The sequence below is a fragment of the Harpia harpyja genome, chromosome 3, assembly GCF_026419915.1.
Source record: "Harpia harpyja isolate bHarHar1 chromosome 3, bHarHar1 primary haplotype, whole genome shotgun sequence".
In the NCBI taxonomy this organism is placed as follows: Eukaryota; Metazoa; Chordata; class Aves; order Accipitriformes; family Accipitridae; genus Harpia; species Harpia harpyja.
Window position 1 is genome coordinate 9,432,531 of NC_068942.1, and position 11,057 is coordinate 9,443,587.

The window sequence follows — 11,057 nt, forward strand, 5'->3', positions numbered from 1 at the left end:
TAATATACTACAGGTATAGGGTTATAGCATAGATATACACTAAATAAACGGAACATACATGCATTACAATGGTAAATGTACTGTGCTGAACCATGGAAAATACCATTCTCGCTAGTGCAGTAGTCAAAAGCTAGCTATTGTGGCTGTGATGTCACGAGGGAAAACAAGGGTGGAAGCATTTGGGATTTTATTCGGACAGACCGCTGTGCTGCTAACTCCATCAGAGTAATGAAATAGTGTCAAGATAGCTGTGAGTAGAGTAAGTGGAAGTTAGTGCCACCTGCCCCTGTTGCTCAGGCCTTCCCCATCATAGTTATCTTTTCAGCCAGTAGATAAAAATACCGTGTTAGATTCAGGTTGTCTGTTTAACTTAGACATTGCAATTTTTTATCTGATAACTGAGCAGGATTTGGCAGCCTTGACTCGTAGGATGTCCGAATTGCTCATCACTCTGCTGAGCATAAATACTGTAATTGTGGCAATGAAATGAAACAGTCTTAGTAGTGGGTTTGAATGTAGCTCATACTGCCTTAGCCTGGCACCTGCGTTTCATTCAGCAGGCACCGCTTCACCACATAATGGGGTGTAATATATGCCAGCTGAGTTCTGCTCTATGGTGGAAATAAGTCTGGTTAAATCTGTGTCCAGACACTTTGAGTTTGGTAGACACGAAGTTGTCATATAGAAGTGCAAGGCGGTTGGTCTCTGTTTAATCCTACCTCTCTTGCCAGTGAATCCAAAAGAAAATAAGTGGATTCCTCTGCTGGGATCCACGTGCTGACTTCTGCAATATGTAAATGCAGTGCTGAGGCTCTCGTGTGTGTGCTTGTTCCTTAGTGAAGGCAGACAAGCCCTGACAAGGTCTTCTCGCAACCTCTTTCCAGCTCTTGATTTGGGTAGAGCAGACCAAAATAGTAAGGTCTCCGAAAGTCTTCAGAAGAAATGTAACTATTTAGGGCTTGTATACATGGAGGCTGCAACTTAACCTGGTTGGAAGATTAATTTTATTCTGGAACTGAGGAATCTGCCTTTGGAATTAACCTTGCAAAACTTTTCCAAAATAACTTCTATTTGGATAGCTCTTTAGGTTGTACAATAAAGTGAAAAAATAAGTAGAACGGAGCGTGTCTTAAAATAGAGCATGTATTAGTAGAATATCAGTTAACTGCAGCTCAAATGTAAACTTCTTTGTATTTTTAAACTCTGAGGATCTCTTTACCACGCTGGTGATCCTGCCAGTGAAAAATGACCATTAGAATATTTGCGTTATTGGAGCCCTCTAGTGGGGACCATCAGCCTGTTTTCATAAGGCTTTAATTTGAAATACAATAAATAGTCTTGGTGTGGCTCTTCCCTTTTTGCATGTCCTGAACGCATTAAGGAAATTTTCCTTTTAAGATAGAAAGCATAATCCCACATTATTAGCAAAAGGTGTTTGATAGATTTTCCCTGCTCATGTGACCTTGCTTTGCTGTGTTTAAATACAGTGGTTTATTTTTCACCCTAGAACTACAGGGATGCTGCAGCGCTAGGTTGTATTTTAGAGCTCTGGATTGCAGATTCCTTGCTGTAAAGGATCCCGCTGTGGAAGTAGAGATGACATAATCCATGATCTATGGTGGTGTAATCAGATTTGCCAACAACTTTTTCTTTCAGGCTACCTTCAGGAAGCTTACTTGTGGACCAAGCAAGTGTTGGCAATCATGGAGAAGTCAGTAGTCCTGCTGCAGGAGGTCACAGATGGCTCCCTCTATGAAGGGGTGGCCTATGGCAGCTACACGACCAGGTCGCTGTTTCAGTACATGTTTCTTGTCCAAAGGCACTTCGATATCAATCACTTCAGCCACCCCTGGCTCAAGCAGCACTTTGCATTTATGTACAGGACTGTCCTGCCAGGTAGGTCATCTGAGTGAATGAAGATGAGTCTTCTAATTCTTGAAGCAGCAGGAAATTTCATACTTGAAGTAGGCCATTTTTAAATAACATCGGACTTGGGGTTTTTTTAAATAACCTTTTCCTTGGATTTTACCTTCATCATCCATCAAAACAGTGACATCCTTGTTTATCACTGCTTACTAAAGATCATTATTTATTAAACTCTGGCTTTTCAAACCAGTTCCAGATAGGAACATCACTTGGCAGAAAAAGCAATGGTTCAGAATTTGATTTCTGGTTTTCAGAGTTTGAAACAGTCCTGTTTCTAGGGTTCTCCATTTGAAAAATAATATTACTCAAGATTCTTACTGATTTTTTCCTTTGCCAAAAATCATCACGCTAAAATACTAGGTGAAAGGAATAGAAAATGACAAAGCCAGAGTAAAGTATCAATAAAGTATAGGTAAGTTTTACATGATCACCAGTTTTTCACAAAACATTGAAATAGATTTTTATACCATTTTTATTAAAATATTTTTCATATGGAAAATGTAATTGACTCAAATGATAGGTTTCTCTGTGCAGGGGTACATGAACCTTTTTTTTTTCAATGTGGGCATTAAACAGAAATATCTGACGTCACTAATGGGTCAATTTTGCAGACTTTTTAGTATTTCTTTTCTTTTGCTGAATCTTTTGCAGACTCTCTGGTCTCTCACAGTGTGTTTTAGCATCTCTGATTTGAAGTCCTAGTTGTGACTGAAAGATGGAGATGTACAAACACAAAAACAGTTATAAGTTAATAAATATTGCTGACACCTTCTAGCTTTCAGAAGAGATTACGTTTCAGGCAGCCTTGCAAGTTTTCAGGGATGGATTTCTGTTGCTTATTTGCAGGGACACTTCATTAGGAACTTATATTGTTCAAATTCATGGTTGAAAAGACAGCGATAACTTTATTGGCTATAAGAACTCCAGATCTAGCCATGTATGTAAGGGGGGCTGAGCACAGCTTTGGCTTGCCAGCGTAGGCATGTAAAGAATTGCGCTGACTCCACGTGAGACCTCGGGCATCTACCAGGGGGAGGTTCCTAAGAGCAAAGTGAACTCGTGCTAGCTGTTTCAGGGTGAAGCTGACTTTTTCTTTTCCTTGTGGGAACCTCTGTTTTCTTGCTTTAGAGAGTTTGGATTGACATAGGGAAAGTGAAAGCTGTGAAAAGAAAGCTACCTTTGCCAGATTTGAGCGAGGAGAGGAAGTGGATGGGACATTGCTTCTTACATTTTTTGTAGTACTTTGACTGTCTGTAGCTCATAGCCAAAGAAGAAAGGTGAGTATTCAAGTTACCTACAGCAGAAGGAAACAGCTCCTGTGTAACCTGTTTATGGCTCATTTACAAGTGGGTCTATAAACATCTGAAAGGGCTGTTTCTGTTTGTATCTGTTCGTACTGCTTGGCTTCACCTTCACGCTCTACAAGCGCATCTTTGTACATTTATTTGTTCTTTCTCACATTCCTTTTGACTTTTTCCCAAGGGTTTCAGAGAACTGTGGCCATCGCGGATTCCAACTATAACTGGTTCTACGGGCCGGAGAGCCAGCTGGTGTTTCTTGACAAGTTTGTCATGCGCAACGGCAGCGGGAACTGGTTGGCAGAGCAGATCAGAAGGAACCGAGTGGTGGAGGGCCCGGGGACACCATCCAAAGGGCAGAGGTGGTGCACTCTCCACACTGAATTTCTCTGGTATGAAAGGGAATGAGTGGGCTCAAAGGGAACCTGACAGCTGTTTGCTATTAGTGATAATTCGTTATCTTTAGATTTGTACTGTAGAAGCAGAGATCAGGCTGGCCATGCGCGACCCAGAGAGTCATTAGGCTCAGAAGAACTTCGCTTGGCATAGATGCACAGTATGTGTTGCTACAGTTTCAAGCAGTTCCAAAAGGACTGAAAATTTGCCTGCATGTATTCATTGGTTTATTTGGTCTACTCTAATGGGTTTTAATCCCGCTGTGTTCTTTAATAATTAATTAGGTGAATATTTAAAGCATAGTTTTCTTTTAAAAGCTGTAAATAATAATATAAGCTTTCTTTTAAAAGCTAAAGTAATGTAGGCAGTAAGGCTACTATTAGTTGTTTTTGCACACTAATTTGCAAGTCATGCTTAGAAAAAATGTCATGATAGATGACTAGATCCATATTTTCCATGTAATTTACAACTCTGCTAACTTGTATGTCAATCTTCTAAAGGTAAGAAATTAAAAGACCCAGGAGGCTTTAGATATACGTATAAATTCCCTCAGTCTGTGGAGAGAACAAGTACATTTTCGAGGGGTCAGTTTAGCTCTATTTCTCTCCCTTACAAAAAAAATATTATTGAATATATATTGTTTTGCATTTATGATATGCACATTAGAATGCATGTTTATTAGGCTCCAAGCACCCTTCATCTTGTTATTTGCAAAATACAGAATCTCTCCTCTACAACCCCATTCCATCATTCTTTTCTCCTGCGTCTCCATGGAAGTCTTGGGAATTTATACCTAGAAAATTCTTTTTGGTGTCAAAGGGAAAGAAATTTTTTAAGAGCACCGGAGTAAAAAAAAACCAAAAATTATCTGAATATTCCAACAATTGCCTTTTCCCTGTGCTGCAGTGTTGCTCCTCTGATGAGCATGTCCGCTTGCATTAAAGTCTCAGGAAAGAGGTCTGCTTTTAGGGAAATCTCCATCAAGGACCATATAGAGCAGGCTTCCGGAGCTGGTTGGAATTACCCAAAGCCATATGCAGGACATGAGCTGTGATTGTCTAGGGCTTGACAGAGGCTCCTGGTTAGCTGTAGAGAATAAATCTGACGAGGAACCATCTAACAGAAATATTACTGGGCTTATTGGTGGTTTTGTTTACTTTGGTTGCTTAAAAACAATGCCAGAAGATTAGGTTTTGTTTTCTGTGGTTGGTTGTGGGGTATTTTTTGTTTTAATTCCTGTAGATCAGATAAAACAAAAATTGTAAGCAATGTAACCTTTTCTGGAATTAAGACCTCTTTTTAAACCGAATGTCTTATATCTTACAGTTTATAAAAGAAAGCCATGCAAATTTTTCTTCAAACTAGTTGGAGAAGGAAACTAACATACACTAAGCAATATAAATCATAAAAATTTATCCTCTAAAATGCCTTTTCATTAATTTTTAGTTTATTGCTAATTCTGTTTGGAGACTACAGACTTCTATTACCATTGGTTTGGGGAAACAGATACACTGCTTCTCTTGGTTAAGTAGTCAGTAAACAGGTGCAAATGTTGATGTCTAGTGCAAAATAGACGGTATTTACAGCCTGGTCCTAATGTGCCTTTTTTAAAGATTTTTATTGCAGTCAATAAAAATTGCATAGAATCAATCATAAAATGGTTTGGGTTGGAAAGGATCTTCAAAGATCATCTAGTCCAATCCCTCTGCCATGGGCAGGGACACCTTCCACTAGACCAGGTTGCTCAAAGCCCCATCCAACCTGGCCTTGAACACTTCCAGGGATGGGGCATCCACAGCCTCTCTGGGCAACCTGTTCCAGTGCCTCACCACCCTCACAGTGAAGAACTTCTGCCTTACATCTCATCTAAATCTTCCCTCTTTCAGTTTAAAGCCATTACTCCTTGTACTATCACTACATGCCCTTGTAAAAAGTCCCTTCTCCAGCTTTCCTGCAGGCCCCCTTTAGGTACTGGAAGGCTGCTATAAGGTCTCCCCGGAGCCTTCTCTTCTCCAGGCTGAACAATCCCAACTCTCTCAGCCTGTCTTTATAGGAGAGGTGCTCCAGCCCTCTGATCATCTTCATGGCCCTCCTCTGGACTTGCTCCAACAGGTCCATGTCCTTCTGATGTTGGGGGCCCCAGAGCTGAATGCAGTACTACAAGTAGGGTCTCACGAGAGCAGAGTAAAGGGGGAGAATCACCTCCCTTGACCTGCTGGTCACGTTTCTTTTGATACAGCCCAAGATACGGTTGGCTTTCTGGGCTGCGAGAGCACATTGCTGGGTCATGTTGATCTTCTCGTCAACCAACACCCCCAACTACTTCTCCACAGGGCTGCTTTTAATCCACTCGTCGCCCACCCTGTATTTGTGCTTGGGATTGCCCCAGCCCATATGCAGGACCTTGCACTTGGCTTTGTTGAACTTCATGAAGTTTGCACAGGCCCACCTCTCAAGCCTGTCAAGGTCCCTCTGGATGGCATCCCTTCCCTCCAGCATGTCGACCGCACCACACAACTTGGTGTCATCAGCAAACTTGCTGAGGGTGCGCTCAATCCCACTATCCATGTCACTGACAAAGATGTTGAACGCTGCCGGTCCCAATACCAACCCCTGAGGAACACCACTCGTCACTACTCTCCACTCGGACATCGAGCCGTTGACCACAACTCTTTGAGGGCGACCATCCGGCCAATTCCTTATCCACCGAGTGGTCCATTCGTCAAATCCGTGTCTCCAATTTAGAGACAAGGATGTCATGCGGGACATTGTCAAATGCTTTATACAAGTCCAGGTAGATGACATCCATTGCTCTTCCCTCATCCACCAATGCTGTAACCCCATTGCAGAAGGCCACCAGATTTGTCAGGCACGATCTGCCCTTAGTGAAGCCATGTTGGCTGTCACCAATCACCTCCTTATTTTCCATGTGCCTTAGCATAGTTTCCAGGAGGATCCGCTCCATGATCTTGCTGGGCAGAGAGGTGAGACTGATTGGCCTGTAGTTCCCCAAGTCTTCCTTTTTTCCCTCTTTAAAAATGGGGTTTATGCTTCTCCTTTTCCAATCAGTGGGAACTTCACCGGACTGCCACAATTTCTCAAATACGATGGATAGTGGCTTAGGCCACTTCATCCACCAGTTCCCTCAGGATCTGCAGATGCATCTCATCAGGTCCCATGGACTTGTGCACTTTCAGGTTCCTTAGATGGTCTTGAACCTGATCTTCTCCTATGGTGGGCGGTTCTTCATTCTCCCAGTCCCTGCCTTTGCCTTCTGCGACTTGGGCAGTGTAGCTGGAGCACTTGCCGGTGAAGACTGAGGCAAAAATCCATCGAGTACCACAGCCTTCTCCATGTCCTGGGTAACCAGGTCTCCCATTTCCTTCCGGAGAGGGCCTGCATTTTCCCTAGTCTTCCTTTTATCACCGATGTACCTATAGAAGCTTTTCTTGTTGTCCTTGACGTCCCTGGCCAGATTTAATTCTATCAGGGTTTTAGCTTTTCTCACCTGATCCCTGGCTGCTCGGACAATTTCTCTATATTCCTCCCAGGCTACCTGTCCTTGTTTCCACCCTCTGTAGGCTTCCTTTTTGTGTTTGAGTTTGTCCAGGAGCTCCTTGTTCATCCCTGCAGGCCCCCTGGCATTTTTGCCTGACTTCCTCTTCTTTGGGATGCAGTAGCTTTATGATATAAGACAAAATGTGGCTAGTTTGAAACTAGTGGTACCTTATTTTTGGACTGTGGAAGGATTGCTTGTTTTAAATGTAGAGCAGATGCTTTCAGCTATTATTCTGTAAAAAGCACACAAGAAATTTGTGTAGGCATTAGTATGATAAATATCACTACAACTATATGATTAGTTCACTCAGGAAGCATACATGTGGGCTTTATATTGTTAGCTTGCTCCTTGACGTAAATAATGAATTGGTTTTTGAGTTTTGTGCAGGTGCTGATAATGGAATCAGTCAAGTGATTTTTAAACCCATTTTCCTCGTCTTTTTGGCAGGTATGATGCAAGTTTGCGCTCTGTACCTCCTCCAGACTACGGGGTTCCTAAGCTGCATTATTTTGAGGACTGGGGAGTAGTAACCTATGGAAGTGCTTTGCCAGCTGAAATCAACAGGCCTTTCCTTTCCTTCAAGTCAGGAAAGCTGGGAGGACGTGCAATATATGATATTGTTCATAAGAACAAGTACAAAGAGTGGATCAAGGGGTGGAGGAACTTTAATGCTGGCCATGAACACCCGGACCAGAACTCCTTTACTTTTGCTCCCAACGGTGTACCTTTCATAACAGAAGCTCTGTATGGGCCAAAATATACTTTTTTTAATAATGTGTTGATGTTTTCCCCTGCCGTGTCCAAGAGCTGCTTCTCCCCATGGGAAGGGCAGATTACAGAAGACTGTTCCTCAAAGTGGCTTAAATATAAACATGACTTGGCTGGTGACTGTCAGGGACGAGTGGTTGCCGCCATGGAGAGAAGCGGGGTGGTTTTTATCAGGGGAGAAGGAGTGGGTGCATACAATCCTAAACTGAAGCTGAGAAAATTGCAAAGAAACCTCATACTTCTCCATCCCCAGCTTCTCTTGCTAGTGGACCAAATCCATCTAGAAGATGACAGTCCCCTGGAGGCAGCAACCAGTTTCTTCCACAATGTGGATGTGCCTTTTGAAGAAACGGTTGTTGATGATGTCCATGGGGCCTTTATTAGGCACCGTGATGGGATATATAAGATGTACTGGATGGACGACACTGGCCACAGCGAGAAAGCTACCATCGCCTCAAGGATGTATCCCCGGGGCTACCCGTACAATGGAACGAACTACGTGAATGTAACGACCCTCTTGAGGCACCCCGTCACGAGGGCCATTTACCTTTTCATTGGGCCTTCAGTTGACGTGCAGAGCTTCACCGTCCGTGGAGATTCTCCGCAGCTGGATGTTTTTGTTACCACCAGTGAGCATGCCTACGCGGTGTACCTGTGGCTCGTTGAGGATGGGTCCCGCTCTGCCTTTGCACAGGTTATTGCAGACCGCCAGAAAATTGTCTTTGACCGAGCCTCTGCCATCAGGAGCTCTGCAGTGCCAGAAGTGAAGGACTATGTAGGGATTGTGGAGAGGAACCTGCAGCATTTTAAGCCTGTTTTCCAGCAGCTCGAGAAGCAGATCTTGTCTCGTGTACGCAACACAGCCAGCTTTAGGAAGACCGCTGAGCGCCTGCTGAGGTTTTCAGATAAGAGACAGACAGAGGAGGCCATTGACAGGATATTTGCAATCTCACAGAGGCAGCAGCAGCAGCATGGCAGAGCAAAGAAAAACAGAAAGGTAGCCAAAGGCTACAAATTTGTCGATGCCGTTCCTGACATTTTTGCACAAATTGAGGTGAATGAAAGAAAAGTGCGACAAAAGGCACAGACTCAAGCACAAAAAGAGTTGCCTGTAGATGAAGACGAGGAAATGAAAGATCTTCTGGATTTTGCAGATATCACTTATGTGAAGCACAAAACTGGGGTGTCAGTCAAAGGCCGATCAGGGCTGGCACAGATGGTGACAACTGCTCGAAGTAGTGCCCCATCAATCTCAGCTTCTTATACCCGCCTCTTTCTAATTCTCAACATTGCTATTTTTTTTGTCATGTTAGCAATGCAGCTCACATATTTTCAGAAGGCTAAGAGACTGCATGGCCAAAGATGTCTGTATGCAATACTTTTAGTAGACAGCTGTATATTATTGTGGCTGTATTCTTCCTGTTCTCAGTCACAATGTTAGCAGACGACCTCTACTAGTCGACCAGTTTATGGTCATATACGTCTATGCAAAAGCATTAACCCTAATAGGGCCAAAGTTTTTCTTCTTTTTTCTGAAACATTCCAAAAACAGCTGGGGAAAGATTGTTTTCAGACCAGAAGGGATGGAAGAATAGGGCAAGCAATGAATATCTCAGAAAACTAAGTACTTAATAAGTACTCCTCCTTTGTGTTTTGAGTTGGGCCTCACATCTGAGGGAATGTTATGCTTTGTTCATCAGAGTTCAGTAATATAAAGTTGTAATTAATTTTTTGGTGAGAAGAGCCCTCTTAATAGATTTGTTTCTAAGGGCTTCTTTTTTATACAGAACTGGGTTTGCATTTAGTGAGTTTTCATTTCAGGCTGCTATGGATGTCTCTGGACATTCTCTTAAGAAAAAGACATTCAAACACAAGTATGCAAAGCAGATCTTAGCAGTAGACTTCATTTCTCTCTGCCAAACCAAAGAATGCTTCAATATGGGACACTCCTGTATAATTATTGCAGACCCTTACATCATGTCATCTCTTCCATGCTTTACAGTCTGGCACAGTGGAAATGGCAATCATGTCGGTACTTGCCACGTGAGAGGCACAGCACCTAGTAGGCGGTAGCAGAAGGCAAATATGGGGCTAACTCAAAGTATAAAGGAACACAATTCTCAGGAAAAAAACCCTTTATCTTTCAGTCAAGTGTAGACTGTAGAAGGATGAATGCTGTAGGGTCTGTTCTCAATTTTACAAGGCAAGGTTTCACAAAAGTTTTCTATAGTTTAAAGCACATCTTAGTAGGGAAATAATGTTCTAGATCACTGCCCTTCCTTATGCAATTGTAAAAATACAAACAAAAAAACCAAAGCGATCCTGTGGTAACCTCAGCAACTGCCAGTATGGAAAAAGAGGTATTAAGGAAGTACTTAATGTCTTTTTTCTGTTCACATGGCTAGAAACAGAGGACAGTTAAAATTGTGTGAAAGCCTGTTCTCTATAAAGCACCAGCAAGGGTTCTGCAAGCTCTTGGTGGCCCCGGGTCAATTATTTGGGGATTAGTGGTAAATGGAATCATGTGGTTTATGACAAAAATAAGTTTGACGTCTCCACGTATATCCCCTTCTGTTAATTAAACTGATTTCAAAAAATCATAGCTATTTGAGAGAATGGAAGCTCTGTGGAATTGGGCCATATCTGTATGTCTTTACAGAAAAACAATTCTTCCAGTACATTTGCTAAATAAAAACATTGTAATTGTCTCTGTGGAAAAGTTGTTTTTCTTTGATTACTGCAATTATCGGCAAAAATATTTTAATGATGTTCATCAGCACTTTGTTCAAACCACAAACCTTTGTTTCCTCTTCCTTACACCCATTAAGGTATCTGTTACCTACATTGCTGCTTTTAAGCCTTCTGCGAGTCTGTGTGTTGAAATGTGATGAGCTTCCTTGTCTAAATATCTCCAGTGAACAGATCAGAATATTTTCACTAGGTTCCAGCTACTGAGCCAGTTCTGAGCACTGTATTCACATACATAAGCCCTACTGCAGTCTCCAGTGCCTGCATTTATCCAGTGAAATGTGGTACATTTAGTCTGAGCAAAGATTTAAGACTCCAGTTAATTTCTGATTCATGTATAGTCAGTGGAGAAAGAGAGCCTT

At 42.3% G+C, this 11,057-nt stretch overlaps 1 protein-coding gene across 6 annotated transcripts in view; it reads left to right on the forward strand.

The window, feature by feature from the left end:
- The window catches only part of DSE (dermatan sulfate epimerase), a 38,393-nt gene extending 27,727 nt beyond the window's left edge, over positions 1 to 10,666 (forward strand). For 5 of the 6 annotated variants that reach the window (XM_052781325.1, XM_052781327.1, XM_052781326.1 and 2 more), the window contains 3 exons: positions 1,657 to 1,896; positions 3,409 to 3,616; positions 7,627 to 10,666. In XM_052781325.1, coding sequence (XP_052637285.1) covers positions 1,657 to 1,896; positions 3,409 to 3,616; positions 7,627 to 9,388 — 2,210 coding nt within the window. In that variant the 3' untranslated portion in view covers positions 9,389 to 10,666. The remainder of the gene's footprint in view (positions 1 to 1,656; positions 1,897 to 3,408; positions 3,617 to 7,626) is intronic. The other variant, XM_052781330.1, reaches the window with a different exon arrangement.
- The last annotated feature ends 391 nt before the right edge of the window (positions 10,667 to 11,057 follow it).